The 23,528-nt window shown below is 37.1% G+C and overlaps 1 protein-coding gene across 1 annotated transcript; it reads right to left on the bottom strand.

The window, feature by feature from the left end:
- Positions 1–13,916: 13,916 nt before the first annotated feature.
- LOC110855029 (leucine-rich PPR motif-containing protein, mitochondrial) lies at positions 13,917–23,180 on the bottom strand. Its single transcript, XM_022103465.2, has 21 exons — positions 22,826–23,180; positions 22,218–22,339; positions 22,003–22,125; positions 21,155–21,422; positions 20,226–20,361; positions 19,714–19,907; positions 19,074–19,161; positions 18,796–19,000; positions 17,734–17,958; positions 17,547–17,658; positions 16,893–17,310; positions 16,610–16,802; positions 16,316–16,529; positions 15,993–16,224; positions 15,433–15,914; positions 15,137–15,362; positions 14,855–15,056; positions 14,658–14,776; positions 14,424–14,589; positions 14,177–14,340; positions 13,917–14,077 (listed from the first exon to the last, which is right to left on the bottom strand). The coding sequence occupies exons 1-21, from the start codon at positions 23,008–23,010 to the stop codon at positions 14,030–14,032; spliced, it is 4,122 nt and encodes a 1,373-aa protein (XP_021959157.1). The 5' UTR covers positions 23,011–23,180; the 3' UTR covers positions 13,917–14,029.
- Positions 23,181–23,528: the final 348 nt, after the last annotated feature.

Below are 23,528 nucleotides of genomic sequence, written 5' to 3'. Positions count from 1 at the left end.
TGTACTATTATGCACGTATTAATCAATGTTTGTGTAACTTTCCATTAATTGCAATCATTTTTAAATTTGGCGTGTTGGCTATTTTCGGCTATAAATATTAGTGGTTCGCAAAAATACACAAAGGCAAGTTACAACTCATAATCCGTGCCCAAATGGTTATTCGCATCAACTTTCATAAAAACGTGTCCAGAATAATTCCGGTGGGAACAGCATTTTTCAATTCATCTCCCAGTAATTAACGTTATGCAGTAGGTGAAAATTTCGGGGTCAAGGGAAGAACAAATTCGCCGTTACTAGGGGTGAAAGGTATGAAAATATTCGTCTCTCAGGGGTGAAGTGGTTAATCCCGGTAACCTCAAACAAGCCTTTACCAGGACGTGCGAGTGGTTCCAGCACCGAGATTACCAAACTCAAATATAGCGCGGTTGGAATTAGGGCCGAGAGCAGAACGAGGATTCCATGAATGAAGATACATCCTTGACTTAAGGAACGAATTATTTTACCAGTTACACTTCCCGGGAGTAATCCTGTTCCCCGAAGGAGAAAAAATCCCGGGTCGGCGCTTCTGAAGAGAGGATTGATAAACCCAAGGGTTGCTCCTGATAAGAAGGTGGCAATTAATAGATGCATAGCAATTCCGATGTGATCAGTTCTCCAGCCACTCCAGGAGGATGTATTGTTCGCTAATGGTCTACCTCCACCCCTGCGAAACGTGTCGCTTAGTTGGGTTATTAAGTAGCAGAGGTCCTTGCGAAATCAAATTAGGGTGACACAAATTACTGAAGCGAGGAGGGTGGCGTGTGCAACGAAGGTCCAAACTATGGCGACGAGAGGGTAGAAGGCGGGATCGCTTGGGCGCCAGCCAAGGATTTTTGAGATGATGAGACCAAACGAGGATGCGGAGAAGGTGATGAGAAGGGTGGACATGATGGACCAGGGAATCAGGCGGGGTAGCGGGGTTGGGTGCGCGGTAAAGGTTACCGAGTCCCACGACCACGGTTGGGGGTAGAGTTTCTCGCAGATTGAGAAGTAACGACGAGTCGCCAGCCAGCTTCCGGCCGTTGACATGATGAGCAAGCAACTGGAAATGTGAATTAGCCCGTATTAGAAGTAAACAGAGTTTTTTCTATGCGTAAGATTACCTCTTAACCAGAAAGTCTGATAACGTTCGACCCCTGGTAAAAGAGAATATACGGTAAAAAAATATCTACCATTGTGCTGAGTTTAATTATTTAAAAATATCGTCCACGAAAATCAAGGTGCCCCGTGGACAAATAAAACTTTATCGGGTCCCGATGGAGTTGTACAATAGCAGTCTGGGAGTTTTGCTAAGTTCCTCCCTATAGAGAGGAAGAAAAGTTCCTCTCTATACGGAGGATATATCTCTATAGGGAGGAAAGTTTTGGACTTCCTCTCTATACGGAGGAACTTTCTGCCAACTTCCTCCCTATAGGGAGGAAGAAATTGGTTTTTGCTCTAGCACAAAAACAATTGATCCAGGCAACTTTTAACCACTCCCAAACGAATCAGAGGCACAATTTACATAAATTTGTGCTGGATGGTCAACTTCTTTGCCGGATAAGGTGTTCAAAATCGAATTTTAAAAACAGCGGGCGGTTCACACCTGACATCGCAGAATCACGTATATCATATATTGAAAATATGTTTTATACCAATTTAGTGTCCAATAAAGTATGAAGTAAATAACACGTCTAAAATTATTTTTTAAGTACTTACCTTTGTTGTGTCCTATTTTTTCCATATTTATGTTGCACAAAAATAACTTTTGACTTCGTCATCCATTATTTAACATCAGTTAGAACATTTTGCATTTTCTTGTGGGACCAGTTCACAGTTTCTCGTCGTCAACACGTCGCAATTGTTCTCCTTCAGATAATTTAGTTTCCTTCGACCTGAGTCGCCCCCAACTATAGGTCAAAATAGGTAGGGTACATACATAACCCTGTGTTCGACCATCACCAGTAAGTATTTACATATTACATAATTAATTGTATTTAATCATGGAGTAATTATCATTTAAGATTCATAATGGAACCTAACACTAGCACCGGACATCACGACGACCAAATTTCTATAGGGGACGGAAATGCTTCCCAAACAGATGACGGCTTTTCCAGCGTGGGGGATAATGACGCTGACGGCGATGTCCAAAGCGTAAGGAAATCTCGTAATTCACACCCATCTGAATGGATTACAGATTCCAAAGCTCGGGGTAAGGTAAATAAGGCGTCCAAGGCCAAAAAAGCAATCGCAGACAAGGTAGTTATTTTCATAGTCGTTCTCACAATGCAATATTTTCATGCAGTATTAGGAAAGCGTGCTTATTTGGGCGTCCAAAATAGGAAAATGTTTAAAAACCGCTTTTCGTTAAATCGGATTTTTAAAAATCGTACGAAACCGGTTTTCGGTTCTGTGCAAAAGCGGTTTTTAAAATGGTTTGAGTATGAATTTGAAAAAAAGTTGTCAAATATAATAACAACGATTTGAATGCAAAATTAAAATTAAATGTACACTTGGGAATAAGGCATAACAATACAATTCTTATCTCAACAATTAGAAAAATTAAATAATGGATCCAAAAGAGTTAGTTTGTATTAAAAACCGGATTGCAAGCGGTTAGCAACCGAATTTTTATAAAACTGGTTTTTGGAAAACTGAAAAATCGGTTTTCCAAAAAATCAGGTTTATTTTTAAAATCGTAAAACCGGTTTTCGATTAAATCCAAACCTGGATTTTGGTTAAATCGAAATCGGTTTTTATCCGGTTTTATAAAATCCGAGAAACCGATCTTAGATGCCCAGTGCTTATATACGTACATATTTGAATATTTTGTCTTCGTAATTTCAAAGACGCTTCACCTCTAGTTCCATTCTGATATTATCGCCATATAATTTCGATTAATTCCTTCCAGGCAAAGGAGGTAGCCAAAACTTGTGGGTCCCGCATTGTCGTCATACACGAAAATTCCCTTCTGGTCGACACGTATGAAGGAGGAGCCGACTTCCCTGGACCGCCACCGGGTCGAACTATTCGAAAACGCCCACCGTTCGAGCTACCGGAACAAGTTCGTGCGAAAATTAGGACGCAAAATCCGGATGAGGATTTAACCTCGAAAAACCAGTCATTAACTGTAACATCTGCATCCCCACCCATGTCACCTATTTCACCCCCCTCGGAACCGGGACCCTCAAACCATGTCACCATTTTTTCAACCAAATATTTGACTCCGTCCAAACCCCCGACGTCTGCAGTAAACTCCGGAAACGATTATTCTCCGTCGAAGCGACCAATTCCAAGCTCCTTGCCGTTTACTCAAGCCGACGCCATTATTGCAAATTCCAAAATTTGCCAACTTTGCAAATTAAGTAGCAGTCCACGACACATTCGAAATGCTAAGGACAACTGGGTGGGGTGTGAGTTCGCAGCATGCCAATATTGGATTCATTTGTCGTGTAGCGGCTTTGTATTTAGTAAAAATCAGCATCTGGACGCTACAAAATTTTACTGCGGTGAACACTATCCAAAATCAGGGTCAAGGAAGAGGAATTAAGCTGTACGAAGCCGGTCTTATTTTTTCCTGCAAAATACTTCAAACATTATTTAGAAGAGTTAGGTGCCATATTTTCGGTAATATTTAGGTTAATTTCACATAGTTGATAATTATACATATTTACACACATACATAATACATTTATAATTGAGATATGTTTGTGTGCAGTAATTAACTTGTCAGACCGATTTAAAAATCGTAATAAAAGTATAATTCAAAAATTGTTACATATGTGCTTGCATATTATTTGGTTATACAGTCCGACAATTTACCTATTCGACTAGATTCATAAAAACGGAAAACGAGCAAGAGCAAAAGTTACAAGCGTGAATTTCATTTTGCATTTCGTCAATTAAATAAATGTTCAGTATATTTAGATGACATGTTTTCAGCAGGCAGACTCTTTATATACAAACTTATTGTATATCTTCAATGTACCAATTGTTGACGTGCAGAAAAATTAGTAATAAATACCTCAGGATTACCAATGTTAAAATCCCTTATAGAATAACTGGACAAATTTAAACGCAAATTAATTTCCGATTTTTGACATGCTTTAGCGAATATGATTTTGATTTATATGGAGATTGATATCGCAGATTTTGGCCTAGTAAGTACGGAAATCATATTATGCAATTCAAGATTGACGTTGGGCTGGTTTCGGCATGTAACAATTAAGGAATGGTTTTGTTGAAACTTTCGATGGTACATTTACAATCCAATGTCAATCCATGATTAAATAATACATTAAAATCTTTAATACGGTTATGTAAATATGTTTTGTACTATACGAATGCACCATTATACTTTACACTTCTGATATTTATTTCAATAAGTATTTACAATAATTTTGAAAATTATGTTACAATTTGCAGAAAAATGACAATCTTAAATATAGTAATTCCGATAATAGCTTTGTGTTCTCACTATCAATTACACATCGATGATATCGATTTGATGCGGATGATGATATTGCCATTAAACGCTAATGTCTCGCAAATTTAATCTACATTTTACCATTGTATAAATACCCCCAATTACGACGGAGTGAAATAAGTGTTTGGCGAGATATATATGTTTACTATTGTGTGACATGTTTCACGTTTGCAACAATGCATTTTTTAGAAGTTATTAGCACATCGTAGTCGGCAGAGTTCAATGTTGCACCGACAGAAAGACTAACAATGCGATGGTGTGAAGTGTAACCCTCCGATTTGGCTGAAATTTTGAAATTAGGTGGTCCATGTCAATACAACTAACGTTTCTTCAGCCAGTTTGTGCGATGGTTGGAGTTACTCAAAATATTTGAGGTCAAAGTTGAAAAAACGGCTAACTTTTTTCAGGCGGAGTGAGAAAACTCCACTTCCATTCTCTTCCCCTCGCATTGATTTTAACTCCGAAAAATTATAGATTTCATCAATGTTAATTTAATTTATGATAGAAAAACATTAATTATTCATTGCACATGCGTCTTGGTCTTTGTTTTCAAATGAATTGGAAATCAGAATAACCAACGCTTTCGAAATGGAAAGTAAGTTTTTCCATGTTTATTTCCCGTCGATGAATTTATAAATTAATGTTTGTCTGAATTTTTAATACAAAGAAGTAAAAAGCTCACTTATTCAATTATGAATTAAATTTCGCGAGTATAAGGCCTGTTAATTCCTATTTAAGCGGTAATAATAATGTTTTATTTTTGTTATTTTGCATCACTACTTATGCTTGTGTATGAAGGCGTATGTGTGAGTGAGAAACCTGAACAAAATCAATGCGAGGGGAAGAGAATGGAAGTGGAGTTTTCTCACTCCGCCTGAAAAAAGTTAGCCGTTTTTCAACTTTGACCTCAAATATTTTGAGTAACTCCAACCATCGCACAAACTGGCTGAAGAAACGTTAGTTGTATTGACATGGACCACCTAATTTCAAAATTTCAGCCAAATCGGAGGGTTACACTTCACACCATCGCATTGTAAGTACTTTTGGTTCCTATTTAATTAAGTAAAATTGATTTCCATAATATAAAATCAAATTGATGCCCATTTTGAGTACCTAAATCTTGAAAACATTGCAAGACAAATTTATCGGAAATTTTCTGCTATGATTTAAGATAATGTACGAACTGCCGAAAGATTAAATTTCATTTTGGCAATCTAAGTCCCGGCATTGGATTGCTCTTGAATTTCTTTAATAAAACAACACAAATATTAAATCTAAAAACGACGATGTCTGTAGGTTTCATAGACTAATCTGATTATTTATCGCCGAATTTGGAGGCCAATTGACTAATCGTCGTCATCGTCTTCGGAAGTGTTCTGTTAAAAAATAGTGTGATCTATTTAGAAAGTTGCTTCGAATTTTATGAAAAATAAATAAAGCCATATAAATATTACATACATGAAGGGGATGTTCGGTGACAATATCATTATATAGAGCGATTAGCTCAACCTTGGTTTTACAAACTCGAAATTTGTAGTGAAGATCATTTTGCTGAGTTGCTGAAACTTGACTGATAAGTTCGTTGATCAATGCTATAAGCGCCGGCTTGGTTAATAAATTCACGCTTGTGGATATATCGGAGTCAGTCATAAAAGCCTATAATTAAAAAAACGATAGCTAAGTATCCAGATACAAAATGAATAAAAACTACCAGGGCCGGGGAACAATTGGTTATATATGTAATTTTGAGGGAAAAACTTCACAACCGGACATAATTAATTAAGTTGGACCATTATTAAGTGGTACGAATTATTGTAATAATTTTTAATCGACTGATTTTCGGTCATACCTTTCTTAATCTTGGACGTATTCCTTCTGAATGGCACTTATATGCTTCCCCCATATTTGTTGAAGCTATACTTAAGAAGAACTGCATTGTCCGATTCAAAATGACCCCTGTTAGCGATTTGATTTCTAACTGAACATCCTGGCACGAGATAGCACTGGCATCGTTTAGAATTCTCACAAACTCTTTGCGAACTGATGAGATATCAACGCTCTTAACGTAGTCAATGGCGGTGCTCGTGATATGAAGGCGGTCAAGGGACATTTGCATTATCTGAAACATAGTTTTTTGCCAATTTTTAACCGGTTCGTAACTTAAGTTTTAACACCCTATAATGCTTACCTTGTCCATCTGTTCAACATTTCGAATAGAGTTTAGCCAGTGCTCATTACTTGGAACTCCAGGTGGTAGCCAACGGTGAGTCTTTCGAACTCTTTGTTCCATCAAAAAATCAGCACCCTGTCGTGCTTCTGGACGAGCCTCACTGAATGATTCTGAACATATAAATGGCACGTTGGGGCACCGGAATCTTCTCGTTAGGTCGTTCATAATTATTGGTTGATATTTAGGGTGATTCCCAATGAAGAAAAGCGCCGACACTTTGTTGCGAGCTGCCAACGCAATTTCAGAATTACCAGCGCGTATCCCCGATCGAAATAGAAGCATAGGAAAAAGAACTGAGAGCGCCACATCAGCGTAAAACTGGAACGTTTTATTTGTATTGCCTACATTCGTCACCCAAGTCATGAAGTCGAGTGACCCACCATTGGGAAATGTGTCGATGAATTGTGTAACGCAAATTTCCAATATGGACTCGAACAGGGCCTAGAAAAAAATAATTTTTTTGTGAAAACGGACTATTTTCAATCGTTAATGTAATATGTTCTATGTACATATGTACACAGTACGTACATATGTACATATGTATATTTATCAGTGCTTCTGCTTTTAAAAGACATTCGCACTAAATTATTGCACACCGCTAGGTTTAATAACACCCAATAAAAATAATGAAAGTGCATAAAAATGTACGAAAATTATTTTAGGAAGTTTTTTCCGATAACTAAAGCGAAGTATCCGATAACTAAAGTTTTCATAACAAAATCTTGCCCCAATTTGACAGGGTAGTAAAATAGAAAATTTTTAACCTATGAAATTAGCTGCATAAACTTCATGTCATTTATTTTCATGCATTTTTGTGCATTTTTTGCACAAAACACTTACACAATGATTTCGTGCGCACAAAAAGAAAATCCGATGTTAAGGTACACTTATATACATACATGTAAATCTTATAGGTACTGTCGTTTTGTAAATACTGTATGCGCCTGTATACTTAACACACAGAGAATTGCATAATACATACATGCACGTATGTACATATTATGCAACCATGATGTGGACACTGATGGGCAATCCGTGATTATATCAACCGTAATAATACTAAACCTTGAAAACTAAGGTACCGTCAAAAGTATGAAAGTTCGTTTGGGTATTTATATATTTCAGACGTGTTTTTAAATTACGATTGATCTTGGATACGACGATAAGTATTATTGAGTATGGACAGGGTAAGAAAAACCCAGGGGTTTTGCTATTGAAAACCCATACCCCGGGGTTTTAACTGGGTTTTGGGGGTAGTCGGGGTAGTCGGGGTTTTGGGGGCAAACTGAATCAGTCCCTCATGTATTAAGTTCAGAAATTAATGAAAAAATCAGTTTTTCAGTAATTTCGCAACAAAACTGCTTATTAATTATATTTTAATAATTACCTTGTTGAATTGCTAGTAATGCAATGTTATCATATTTTGTAAAATTTGAAAACCCCGACTACCCCGACTACCCGTGGGTATTGCTCAAATTTGCTACCCTAAAACCCACCAAAACCCGCAATACCCCAATACCACAAAAACCCGGGGTAGCATACCCTGAGTATGGAGTATCTCATTTAAGAAAGTTTCTGCATTCTATACCTTTTGCATATTTATCTCGCAATCAAGTATCTTGCCCACCTTTGTTTTTTTCTTACCTGTAAAATCTGCCAAGCCATGTGATGATCCCTGTCGCTTAACAAGAAATTCTTTGCCTTCTCAGACCGGAACCCAAGACTTTCAGTTAATGTGGATAAGCATGGAACCCAAAGAAGACGGAAAATTACTCGCAGTAAATTCATTTCAATATGTCCATTTCCTGGCTTTAGGTAGAACATTTTAAAAGCCAAATCAATATTTTCATTGATGTCTTCTTCCACGTCGTGTTGTTGCTCAATGTGGTTGACAGTGGCGTGTTGAGATTGGAAAAGTTCCCCACATATCTTGCATTCACCAGCTTCAAGGATAAGCTTGTGTGCTAAACCATATGGATATCCGTCGCATACGAGGGCAATCCATCTTCGGTTTAAGGGAATTCCTACATGAAGGCGAATATGCTTGAGAACCTTAAAAACATTGTTTAAGGAGTTTGGGTTCACAAAAACAGGTTCTAGGTCAACCACTTGAATCAAGGGATCATTTATTGGCGGGAGAAATTCATAATCAAAGACTATTTCTCCATTGGTTTGATACTGCAGAAGTATTTTGTCCAGAAGCCCATATCGGTAACCTCGCAAAATTGTGTCCTCTTCCTCAAGGACAGAAGTGTAGCGTCCCATTAAGTCGGACGGAGATAACTCTTTCCATAGTTCCGGGCTTTGTTCCCCGATAATTTGTTCGACGCCTCGAGGGTGAATAATAGAGCAGACGCTAGTTATGCATGACATTGGCATTTTTGAATTGACACCAATCTGCCAATTCCTGGATAATCGTTGATTATTATCAAATGCGACAACTACATCCCCGTCTGGGCATTTCAGTTCAGAAGTAGTTTCTCGGTGAATGAAAGACTTAAGGGTGCTGTAGACACCACCGGGGCAACTTGATCCGAAAATTTCAGCTGCTGTTTTACTTTGAGACATGTAGTAGATCATTAAGTTCTCCATGAACGAAAATGGGGCAATAAATTTCAAATTTCGCGCACCGTATAACGCCTCCAGCGATTTGCACAAATAATTGGTGGCCATCTTCCTGGACTCAGGGGTCATTTTTCGAGTAAAACGGCAAATACTTTTGTAAAACTCCAAAATCGGGGCGGGCCTCTCTTTGAGATATTTGTTAACATCTAATGATCTCAAATAGTCAATTGTATTGCTGCGGGATTTTAGGTCGAGAATGTCGAGTTCAATATTTTGTTCCAGAGATGAACCAAGCGCCCGTGCAATCAAACATTTTTCGTGTTCAGTGATTTCGCCAGAAGTAAGTTTATCCAGAACTGCTTGCACCTCCGGCGACACTTGTAGCTCCGATTCATCCTCGTCTTCTGAACTGCAAGATGAGGATCCAGATTCCTGTTCGCGTTGTTGCCCAGGTTCAAACGCGTCCCTAATATGTTGTAAGCATGGGCGACAAACAGATTTTCCAGGTTTCCCTGCAGAACTCGACAGCAGCCGCGCAACTTGGAGCTTCGTGAAAGTGTCCTTGTGAACATGCTTCCTTAAGTTTTGCGTTGGGTTGCATCCTGGTGTATGTAAAATGTCGTGGCGTAAGTATACACAATGCTTCTTAACTCGTCGTCCTTTGGGCATCTAAATATCAAGTAATTAAAAATTTGGAATTAAATTCAACTCAGAACAAAGGTTTTGTATTATTTACATAGTGAGTCAATTTTCACACCACTTTTCTGGTCTCGTAAATATTTGAATACTAATTCGATGGCGATATCCTGGCTTCAAGGTTCAATTATAATGAGCGGTTTCACGCTTCATAAATATGACATCAACAAACATTTCATAATTACGAACCGTTGTAAATATGCGCAAGGTGATACCATGTTTATTGTTCGTAAAAAAAAATTCGCCAAAATAAAAAGAATCATGATATTTTGGACACCATATGTGTACATATGTTTGATTTCAGGCAAAGGAAAGATTAACAACAGCTTTTACGGAATATTTATTTCAATCAATTTCATTTCAATGTTCCGTAAATTGCTTAAATTTGCTACTATTTTCACGATTCCACGGTTACGAAAGTCGGTGACCCAGAATGCTATAATGCTGTAACACAGAAGTAATGTCCAACGCCACAAATTTACATGTTTAAGTGAAAATATTGCCTGGGTCCACAAGAAGTCCCTTATCACCAAAGTCCGGATAAATACGTTCTTAAAAACCCCGAAATATCTATGTAAAATTTTGAATCAAATCGCCAAGATATGTGTATAAAACATATTTTTAATTCGATCTAAATTGCTTCAAATTAAACGTTTTTTTGCTGCAGAAACGAAAAAAAATCATTTACATTTCAAAGTGACAAAATAATAACATTTATGCATGCTTTGATACGATTTCTAATTCTTTATGTATTGTGAATTTCTGAGGTTTTTAAAAAGAATCTATGTTTTTTTTGTAAAAATAGCCGAAATGTGTAAAAACATATTTATGTGTATAAAAAAATATATTTTTTACAAAATCGCCAAAACATGTAAAAGCATATTTATGTTTATCAAAAAATACACATTTCTGGCAAAATCTCCGAAATATGTAACAACATTTGTATTTATATGTATGAAAACGTCCAAATATGTAGAATATTTGAAAACATTTTTTTGCCGTGTGACCTAAATATTCCTGATCGTAAGCAGGATCCTAAAGTTTCAATTCAATCGGGCTGTTATTGAAAAAGTTTAAAATATGTACATATTCGTACTCTTCTTATCACCCTTATCAATGAGTGTGCGGAATGGCCGAAAATGAAAATTCAATTGGAAATAGTTTTGTGACTCACAATTCGAAATGGATTACGGGAACGCTAGATTCCCACCTGATTTTTGAAATGTGCGAATATGAATAAGGGTAGAAACTGCGAAATTTTGGTGCCACTCCTATACGTCAAGAACTGAAACGAAAATCATGGATTAATGATTGATAATTTTCCGTGCTCAATTGACATAGAATATATTCTTGCAGAACGTGCCGGGGAACAGATCCGAATGTATGGGCATATATTTTAAACTATTTAACACTAATTTTCTCAATTTTTCCAGAATGAACAGGTAAAAAATATATATTGAGTGAAATCATCTATTTTGTACGTTGTCACTAAGGCTCAGAAAGAGCGAGGACTAAATGTGAATATTTAACACACCAAAAACTTAATTATGGTACTGACAAAAAAAGGTTGACAGCAACGCGGTCAAGCCATGCATACGTACATCATACATGGATGGTATAAAATTGACCTAATGTATGTTAACCCTCGGGATAAAACCGAGTCGGTAGTTACATATATGTATGTACACTCCATGCAACCCATTATTTATAACGTGCAAGCAAAGTGGTTGAATCAAATCAAACTTTAACATTTAGTTACGAATTTATTGGTCCATAATATTACGATATGCATGAGTGCTGTTCGGATGAATTTTATTCATTTGGAATGGTAATTTCGTAAATCTACAATGTTTATTAAAAGTTAGGTCATTTCATACACAAAAATGTTTGTAATATATGTATATGTATAGCGGGTATGATTAAAAGTACTAAAAACATTAATCCGGTGCATAGTTTCAAGACTTTGCCACCTCCATGAAAAATAGAAGCTTAATTACCAATGGGAACAATGTTAACAACATGCAAATATGAACGGCCCTTGACGAATTTGGGTTCCTCTCTATAGGGAGGAAGGTACATCTTCCTCCGTATAGAGAGGAACTTTTCTTCCTCTCTATAGGGAGGAACTTAGCAAAACTCCCAGACTGAATTGCGAATTGCCTTTGACTGTTCTAAATATGCAATCGGAAGTTAATACGCTGGATTTTTCAACATTTCTTCTGTACTTGGCTGAGCTTGGAAAAAAGCGTTCAACTGTGATGGGCATGAACATGCTTACAATTCTAAGGGTTATCCGATTATAATGATATTATCTTGTGTTTATTTATTTATACTCGATGTCCTCTATGGGCCGCAAAGCTAGAGATAGACAGTACACAATAATTCTAAAACTTATTCACAAAAATATTTTATAAATTGGCAGGATGTGTCAATTAAGAGAATTGCAATGCTTCGTCGTGATTCAAGGCATCCGCATTTTTCTTTGCGTTTTGTATGAGAGATTTATTTTTCCTAATATTTTCCAGATATGTAAATATGTGGTTATTGTCGAGCCATAATACATCATATTTATATTTTGTAGAATTCTAAGTTCCAGCCCGTAGCATAATAAGGATAATGCAATTATTATATTATGTATGTATGTCCGAGGTTTAATTTATATATTTTTGACGAAAAAGTTTAAAATATATCCAAGCCTACAAAAACCTGGCTAGTTTATTTTAATTCCATGCAGTAAATTGAACATTCCAGTAAAAAAATGTAGGCGAGATTAAGGCGCAAATCTGAGAAAAATTATTTTGGAAGGTTTTAACTAGTCACGAAAAAAACTCAGAAGGCCACACGTTCGAAGAGCGTGATGCATTTCGTTTAATATTGTTTTTGCATGGGGGTTGTCCATCTTCATTCAAATCTTGCCAAGGTAAATTATTTTTGGCGTGGTCGAGTGATATCATAGGAGTAAGAATTATTCAATTCAACAACGAGATCCACCACTAATTTTAGAATTTGGAGTCCAGTATTTTAAGATGTTACTATGGTCAGTGTGTGTTGATTACATCAATATTTTTGGCGGGGGAATTACCCTGGGAGGCCTTATGGATTTATAACATAGTGTACATAGTGCACATTGGGACACAGATTTCTCTGAAACGGGTTGATGGATCCGCACAAATTTTTTTGGTGGTAATCTATATCTAAGTACCTCCACCCCTTTTGGGTGTTTTTCAGAAATTCGAATTTTGAAATTTATAAAAAAATATTTCGAAAATTCAAAAAACAGAAATTTTTTGTTTAGATTTACGAATTCCATTTGTTGCTACATTGGACAATTATGAGAAAATATGATTTATAAATATTGAACAGAACGATTATGAAATTTAGACATTTAAACATATATTTTAATTATATTTTGTTCACTTCAACGTGATGCTTGATTTCGTGGTGTTTCATGTTAGACAAACATTACCAGTGTGTAACAATAGAGGCCATTTTTGCTGGAGCAGTATTAAATAGTCTAGTTTTATCATATTTTATCAAATCTGATGATCATTATTCAATGTGACCACAAATGGAATTCGTAAATCGAAACAAAAAATTTCTGGTTTTTTCGAAATAAATTTCAAAATTCGAATTTCTGAAAAACACTTAAAAGGGGTGGAGTACTTAGATATAGATTACCACCAAAAAATTTTGTGCGGATCCATCAACCCGTTCCAGAGAAATCTGTGTCCCAATGTGCACTATGTACACCATGTTATAAATCCATAAGGCCCCCCAGGGTAATTCCCCCGCCAAAAAAATTGGTGTAATCAACGCACACTGACCACAGTAACATCTTAAAATACTGGACTCCAAATTCTAAAATTAGTGGTGGATCTCGTTGTTGAATTGAATAATTCTTACTTATAAGTAAACTGGTGGTATGTAATATAAATTATTTATTAAAACTTTTAAAACAGTAATGTGGAAACTTCTTGTATGTAAGGAAGTGCTAATTATTAAACTAACGACTGCACTACTCAATTTTAAATCTAATCACTGTCGCTGTCCGATGCTTCTACTGGTTGCCGTCGTCCTCTCTGAAAAAATATGAAAACAAAAATCGCTGATTAGTCACCGTTCATATGTAATGTATTCCATAATTCGCTGATCATGATTTTGTATTTTTAGTTGCTTACAGGTTGACGTGGGGGTGGGATTTCGTAAGGGAATTTCTTATTGACTTTCTGCATTTCCAGCTGCACAGCAAGCAAAGTCTCGCGATGATATTCAGTCAGTGAGAGCCCCTGCTTCAAACTCTTCTCCAAATGTGCAAATGCTTCATTCGCCATTCCTTTCATACCTAAATCAAACAAAACATCGATTTGACCAATAATTATGCAATTCAATCATTTTACATCTATCCTTATGGCTTGTGAAATTTACATAAAACATCTAGCAGACAGCCGGAAGCCGCTGCCCTGGTCGCTGACGACATATCGCCAGTAGCTTGTCCAATGTGTGATGCTAGCTCATTTGCAATGTCCAAGTCCTGTTTGACCTTCGCTTCGACCATAACTGAGCGAAACATTACACGTGGCTGGGATTTCAACTGAAAAATAATACCACTAATAAGTTTAACACTCGCCGTGATTAATAAATTAAATAATTGAGAAGTACCTTTCCATTCCACACTTCCTTGGCCTTTTCAAAATCTTTCTTGATTAAGTGGTAGTTCCACAAGGAGTTAGTCAGGACATAGTTCTCCTTTTCTTCCGCCTGTTTCGCACACTGCTCATCTGTATACAAAATAACGAAAACAAATTACTTGTTGCATATGTTCTATAACTGCTCGCTAAAATTAAAATGCAACTTACATTCTGACAATAGGTCTTCATGTCGAATTAAAACGTAGGTGGCACCAGCCAAGGGAACTGACTGTGAACTATCGTCCCCACCCGACAACTGAAGGCCATCCACCGTCTTTTTTATATGCTCCTGAAAATACTCTCGTCCTTTACCAGCATTAGTGTAAGCAACGCATAGACGCGTATTGAACATGGATTGTCGCTTCAGCTCCTGGGAAACAAGAAACACATAAACGATCCAATTATAATTTAAAATAATATGCACCTCGATCAATATAAAGTATTACGTACTGGTGTGAGTTTCTTTTCGAGTCGGTCTAGGACGTCAGCCTCACCAGCACTTGCTAGGCGCCCCAGCAAAAAGCGAAGAACCCTAGGATACGGATGTTGTCCTCGGTCGAACATTTCTTCAGTCAGCTTTGTAGCTTCACCGAGTCGTTCAGCTCGAGCCATTTTTTCTACCAGGAGGCTTAAGTCTTGTAGCCCAAGTTTCTCTGAAGAATCTGATCCGTCAAGTCTGGAAGTAATGAATGCATATGACTAATTACTACCAAAGCTAAAAATAATTAAATCGTATCGATTTTTACCTTTGCTTCATCTGCAAGGCCACGTCAATATCATTGATCTCTATGCTTTGGCGAAACTTTTTGACTAACGGATTAGTAGTCCGGGGCAGGGTGGCTTCATCCCCCAGCTCCGATTTTTTACCACGACCGCTAATAAACCTCCTGCTACTTTCCGTCAATGGAACATCCTCTTCATCCTGGGCGGGAGGTGCGAACGGAATAGGCAGGTTATTCTTTCGTAAAAAATCGGCCAAAAATGACAGCAGTTCCGTCGTGGGTTGAATATTCTCCTCTTGAAGTGATGTCCATACGCTGAGTGCTTTGTCGGCATCATTGGCTTTGCAGTAGGCTTGGAGTAAATAGAAGTACATTGTGTGTCTATCCAGATGAACGAGATCGGTGGTAATCTTAATTAAATTCTCCAATTCTCCGATACGGTTTTCTTCTAAATATTTCTGACAGGTCAGTTCAATTTTGTCATTTCGTGAGCGAAGTCCAGGTGTCTGAAATTCGGAATTAATTATTTATCACAAGCAAATATGTTGAAAATAATGTTGGCCAGTTGCTCTGAAGCCAAGTACCTCTAAAATTTTTTTGGCCTGTCGCAATTTTCCACACTGAATGAATGCGAAAACCAAGTCGTACATTGTGTTCACCTCGCCGTGGAGGCTAGTACTAAGGTCAATTATTTTCTGGAGGCGATCTGTGTCCTCTGCGTTAATAAACTTGCAAAATAGGTCTTGCTTCCATGGCGTTGCGTGATGGTCACGGACACAGCGTTCAAACTCTGTCAACGCTCCCTCCATGTCATCCCTAGAAACCGTTGCATCAGATAATATTCAAATTAATCATACCTACAAGGGCACTAATTATTATAAATTCTAATCTTCTATTAATAACTTACTTCACAATGTAACTTTTAACAAGCGGACCCAGTGTTACGTTATTGACATGCATTAAATTTCGGGCTTGTAAAACTTGGAAGAGTTTGGATGTGTTTTCAACTTGGCCTTTCTCTGCGCAAGAGTTGAGAATCTTCCAGGCAGCTATTTGCTGATGTCCGCCGGATGGTTTCCTACTTTCGTCTCGAGGAGTTGTTTCAAGGACATTGACACACTCTGCGAAAACGGCCAGTATTTTTTGCATTCTGTGAAGTAAATATTGGACTGACTTATTTAAGTAATTGGATAAGACTTACCGTCGATGAGATCATTGGAAGCCAATAGGCCTGCATAGTGCAGTATTTTTATATCGTCTACTGGAGAATCTAGAGACGCTTTAAGAGTAGTGTACATGGCTCTAGCCTCCTCAATCATGTTTGAATTAGAATAGAGGTCTAGCAGGAGTGCCTGAAGTCCCACCGGAAATATGAAACCATCCGCCGCGAGTTCCTACACAAAAACATCGTTACAAGTACATATGCTATGCCCAATAAATTAATTGTAAAAAAATAAATAGAAATGACAATGTATAACTATTACCTGCCGCAATGATTGAGCCTTGTCCAAGTCCCTTTTTCTGCAGTATGCAAACAACAATGCCTTTTTAAGACCCCGGGTAGGTTTCCCATTTTTCAGCGCTTCTTCGTGCATTTTTTCTAGCTCCGCTACTGACTTCTCCTCTAATTGTTGGGGCTGGTTCCTCGTCGGTGCATACATTTCGAGTTTGGGCGACAGGTCGGACGAGGTGAGCTGTGTAATGACGTTTGCAAGTTCTGGTGTCAGCTCGTCTCCCAGATTGTTTTGAATTAGCTCCGCCCCGCTATTCGACAGCCCGATTCCGCATTTTAATAGTTCTTTGAATATAGGTAAAATGAATTCCGCCTTGTCTCTGCAACGTTCTAAGATGTCCATGACCATGAGTCCAACGGCTTCCCGAGCTCTGTCTTCACCGTCCAAACTGAAATATTATGCACTTATTACAAGCTCAAACATTGAAACTATAAGCTAAAACCTAAAACAAGAAATTTGCAGTATTACTTAAATTAAATATAAAAGAGTTGCATAATTCATACAGACGTACAAAATATTTCACTTTCATGAAATATCGTCCTTGTTTTAAGAATTTCTTTGGACAATAATTAAAAGTCCCACAGAATGTATAAGTCTACGAGTTTGTCAAAAACTAATCAATACCTTGCTGTTCCAATAATTTGTACAAATGTCTTCTCATTTCTGTCTCGGAAGTAGACGTCAGCAACAGCCCTACGGAGTTGCGGGTTGGAGAATCTCAACCGATATTTTTGAGCTGTTACAAAATATTGCTAAGTTTATAAATTTTTACATAAGATAACCACTTATAATTTGCAAATCGTTGTTGTACCAAACTGAATTGCTGGTTCGACATTTTTTGCCGACAGCAAAGATTGCATGACGGCGGGGACTAAAACAACGAGCGGAATTCCAGTGTGGGAACCCAGTCTCTCCAATATTTGGTCCGGCGACCCCTTTGATACCCTGAATATCGCCGGGATAACGTAGTCCCTCAGGGTTTCCATACTGGGTGGAACTTCAAGATATTTCATGCTTTTCAACCCGTTATACACATCTGCAATTAAAAGCATAACATTTAAAAACGAATTATGTTACATGGTCACAAATATCTTCCTCATTAAAAATTGATTGAGACCCTCAATTGATCTTAATTTGTTTTATATCATTCATATCCACTTCATACTTAATTCATTAAAATATCTAATTTCTTAGCTCGTCATGCGACAGATGAAGAGAGGGAAATTACTCCATTACTTTATCTCAATACTGATATTTATCTCAGGCCAATAATCTAAAGAATTCTATTATTATAAATGTGATCCACATATTGCGACACTTGTGGCGTTTTAATCACAACTAATCTCTTTTTTCGCAATCACTGAACTAAATTGAATAGGGGTGTCGACAGTGAAATTTTGTATTGTACATATTCCACAATAAATGTACAGTAAGTTAGAGAATTGCAGGTGCAATTTTAACCCCGTTTATTTCCCTAGAATGACGAAATGATAATCCAAAATTTAACATACAATTTTGCCACGATTCGAATTTGGAAACAGGTCGCAAAGGTTAAAACACACAATTTTCCGAGTTTGACGTGATACGAGCCACATGATAGCTTAACCTCAACAGGTCTCAATTATCTGTGCCAAATTTTAACCTTCCAATTCCACTGGATAAACGGGAGTTAGTATTGCACGAAAAGTTTTATGCAGTGGGGGCGGAAGTTGGGGGGACATATGGGGATACATATTAGCATTGTGAGATAGAAAGAGGAGGGGCTTCTTAACATGGGCATGGTAGGATTTTCATACATTTCTGGGGGGACAATGTCCCCTGTCCACCTGCTTCCGCCACCACCGGTTTTATGAGATACTGTACGCAAACTTACTTTTCTCGGATTTGCTCCCTGCAAAGACAGGCCAGAAAAAGTGCTGTCGGATTGGCGCTCCAGACTCCTTGTAGGCTTCCAAGAGGTCAAACGCTTTATCGAATTCCTTGGCTTGAAGGGCAATATCACACGCCTTGGATAGCGCGTGGCTATGCACTCCTTCCTCCATCATAAGTTTGGAAAACTTGACGATTTCTTCAGATGGCTAAAATCACCGTAATTTTAAATTCGAGTGTTAATCAGTATTGTAATAGAATCGTCAATAAATATAGGCCTACCGAAGTTCTGACGAGTTGTTGCAGAAAAAAGTTTCCGGAAGGTTGGACTTCCTCGTTCCAAACTACTTTCGACATTTCCTTCAGCATCCTGGAAAAATTATGACATTAATATGAAGTAATACACTTTTAGAAACCGAGTACTACAATAATGCCAGCGACATTTTTGCTTATATCGTTAAGAAAACATGATATGAACACCGCAATGAGTAAATTTAACATATTTGGGAAAAGTTTAACCATTTAGGAAACCAATATCTCTGTCACTAAATATGTAAATATGCATGTCAGATTTCTAAGGGTGTTTATAGTAACGATTTATATAAATAGTGTAATAATTATGTATTTACTCATGAGGTGGCCTGAATATTAATCAATCGTATTAACAAATCTGTCATAGTTACGCAGGTAATAATGTTATTACCGATTCATAATAAAATTGTACTGGACCGTACAAATTTTACTAATAATATGGTAAATTTTCACATCAACCTATTACATAAATAGATTGATACTACTGGGCATTTCGCTTTGGTACAGTCACTGGTTAATGAATACCACTTGGTACTATTTTATTACTGGATTTTTAAGTGTGTAGCAAACTACCAGCAGAAAAAAGTGAAAGAAAAGTATTAATACTTGCCTGTAAGCGATGTCCAACTTTCCAATACTGACCAACCTTAACACCAAGTTGGTCGCATCCTGGTTGAATCCCGTACGTTTTGTGAGCAGTGGAATGACCGAGTCTACCAAATGTTCGTGGCCATTGGCAACCAAGGTGTAAATCACGCTCATGAAATCTTTGTCGATCAGAATGACGTCACCTTCTCCGCATTCCTGTAAACGATTGCCATATTTACATATATTATGTATTGCATGCATATTCACAATTTTGTGAAAAATATTAACATGTACACTCTTAAAAATAATTTTACCCTTTTAAATAATAAATGCACTCTGAATTTTAAATACCGCAAACTGCACTAAATCCAGAGAAAACTTTATCCTTAATCCCATTAGCTTAACTCTTGATTTTTACTGCAGTTTAATTAATATGGAAGGACAGAGTGCATTTACATTTCAAAAGGGCAATATTATTTTTAAGAGTTTACATAGACTATTATGCAGAAAGATTTGTATCATCAAGGTACTCACCCGCACAATTCTGTTCACATTGTCCATGTCTCCCTTTCTTGCATAGCCGCACATCAGGGTGACAAAAGTATCGTCGTTTGGTTCTAAACCGGCTTGTCGCATGACTGGAATCATTCCCTCCGCGCTTTCCATGTCACTAATCGACATAATTAATACCGACTTATTTTTGACAGTTCAGACATAATTTAATATATGCATAAAGATCGCAAATTTGGGCGAAAATAAGATTGCGACAGGAGGTCCGAATTTAAGGAATTTAAATTTTTGCAGTTATTCCTTAATGCACGAATTTGTCTACATATTGCGAGATTTCAAAATTAAAAAGTAAAATTATTTTTAGGTTCTAAGCACGACATTCTCAATTAAAAAATTTAATTCTTAAAACAGAAATTCGCAAATTATTTACACAGCACTAATTTATTTTAAAGCTTCCTGAAGTTCTGAAATGTGAAAACCTGAAAAATTTTAGATAATAATTTTACAAAATCTCTGTGACAAGTTTACATATGTACGTACATATGTGAGTATAAGACCTCACTCTTTATACATGCGCCAACCTTGAACCTACGCGTCTTTCGCAAATTTAGCGTACCAAATAATTTCCGAAGTATTGCTAATTTTGGGAGATTTCTCACACATTTTAAATACTTTAAAACTATGATATTTTTTCAAAAATTAAGCAGATCTGCATGTTTTTAATTCACAAAATTATTTTCAAAACTCATTCTCCATGCTGCCAAAAAGAGAACTGTACAAATCCATTAAAACAACATGAAAAAAGTGTTCTTATATATCAGTAAATTTACGAATTTGCTCAAGTCACAAATTTTTGTAACTTCGCAAATTTACCATATGAGGTGCAATTTAAAGGTGATTAGAAACGTACATACGGATAAAGAAAATTGCTAAAAACATTTCAAACCACATACCCAGCTTTAGCATGACCTTCGACGAGCGAGTTAAACGCGTGTTCATTGATGGGGAGTTGTTTATCCTTCATGTGTTGGAGGATCGTGGTCGCCCCCTCGATGTCCCCCTCTTGACAGTAGCGGGCAATGAGGCGTTGATACGTGACCCTGTTCGGCTCGAGACCCTTGGAACTCAATTCTTGCAGGAATTCAGTCGGGTTGAACTTTTCCTCGTTTTCGAGATACACTCGAAGCAAAGCGTTGTAATGGCTGATGTCGAAGGGGACATCTGTACATACATTAAAAAGATAAGAAAATGAGGGGGGGGGGTGATTTTTCACTGACATTTAAATACTTTCTCGGCCAACTTTCCCCTAATCATGAACGTGTTTATGTTCAAATGATTGCATTTAAACAGGATCGGTGGGGGTATTCAAGTCAAACTCGTCAAACCCTAACCTTCTCGTTACATTACACAAAGCCTACATATCCTCAAAACTTTGCGACGACCGAGCTGCAATGCGAAAACTAGGCAAAAACCGGTGTTAATAGCGTCAGATAATTACATAATTACGATCGTTTTGTCCGTCCGTAAGTAGGATATCTACAGAATGAGTCAGCCTATTTAAATAATTCGCTTTTCGAGCATTGCGTTTGTAATTCTTAGTTCTTTATCGAGTCCGAAAATTTTGTAATTTTCCCATTTTTAACACATTTACGACAGTGTGCAATGCATACTTAAAAAAAGTTGTACGCATATAGGTACACACAAACAGGACATGTTCTCTGTACCCTACCTCCTAAGACTTTAGAATTTCTCTCGCTTGCATGCAATATTTCTTGTTAAATTAATAATTTAATGAACTCACTCAAATTCTGCATCGTCTTCCAAACCTCATTCACAAGTTTTGTCCTATTTTCTGCCGTCTCGGACGGAACAAGTTCACCACAACATCGAATCATCATCAGACTCTGGTTGCTGGTGGCTTTCTCTGTGGTAAATTGGACACAAATATTTAGCAAATGTAAATATTTTCTAATTAAATATATACATAGGACAAATTATGTCATATTTTGTGCATACTCGTGTCACGAATATCTTGAAGGAGCTCGTCAATTTCTTGCCGAGCGACTCTCCCCGTTCTTCGAATCTCTTGATCTAGTCGGAGTAGGGACTTGTCAATGTCTTCATGGGAATCATAAAACCTGAAGAATATTTTACATATCGTTCAATAAAATGATCCTGTTTTATGCCGTTGTTAATGTGGGTCTTCACGTCAATTTCCTAAAAGCGCAAACTTCGCAACATATCTATTTATCTGTTAATTCGCACATTTTCCATTCTTGCGAAAAGTTTAGAAGCGATAAACCAATCAGAATCTTTATTTTTGTTCAATATATGCGACACAAAAGTCATGAGTTGTCGCCGCAAACTATTTTTCTCAAATTAAGATTGAATTTGCATTGCTGTTTTTGATTTTCACTGGATATATTTTAATAACAATAGATCGCTTACAAGAACGATTTAGCAAACATCGTAAAGTTGCGAAAATGTGTTGGGAAGCTACGTTTTTAAGTGACATGAATACCCACAATACTTTTTTTAAGTAGAAAGTGCCTATAATTTTCATTCGAAATGTTTAACTTTTAATCAGTTTATTATAACTCAATTTGCATTTTTATTTAATTTACCTCGTCGTTGTGAAATGAATTGCTCGGCTGAAAGATAATGACACATCGTTTCTCTCCACGCTTGGATGACAACGAATCCCGGAATAATTGACCACTGTGGCACGATTAATTTCGACATTTCGTAAATTATGATGTAATAAGCTAAGATTACGAAGATTTCGTGCGACAGAAATGGACCTCAACATTTCTTATAATTAGTTTGCTTGTTATTCAGTTCGACTTGTTTGCGACCAATGTTTGACTAGAAAATGGTCATAAGTTTGCAAATACTATGGTTTTGCGAAAAAATAGAAAATAGCCGGTCGGTGTTAAGTAAAAAAAAGGCGCATGAGGTTTAGTCAAATTTTTAAATTGAAGGAATTGCGAATCACATGGGTAGCGGAAAGATACGTGTGTGAAGGCAGACCCAGGCTTTTATGAATGATACAGTGTGGCTCAGGAGTTTGTGGGCTGTGTGGCAAGTTTTTATTTGTTGTTTCAGGCACTTCAAAATGTTAACGGCGATATATGAATGTTATCACAACACTTTTGAGTTAATTAATCTAAAATTTATGCGCATATGGACCTACAAATTACGAATTAATCTGCACGGTCAAATTTGCCCGAGCAATTAACTATTAATACTTTAAAGCCATGCGTGGTCTGAGAACGGTTCACGAATTTATTTCTGAGGAAATTTATTACGGAAACATGACAAATGAAT

The sequence above is a fragment of the Folsomia candida genome, unplaced genomic scaffold (genome assembly GCF_002217175.1).
Source record: "Folsomia candida strain VU population unplaced genomic scaffold, ASM221717v1 Fcan01_Sc011, whole genome shotgun sequence".
Taxonomy (NCBI): Eukaryota; Metazoa; Arthropoda; class Collembola; order Entomobryomorpha; family Isotomidae; genus Folsomia; species Folsomia candida.
This window is presented reverse-complemented; position numbering and strand designations above follow the sequence as displayed.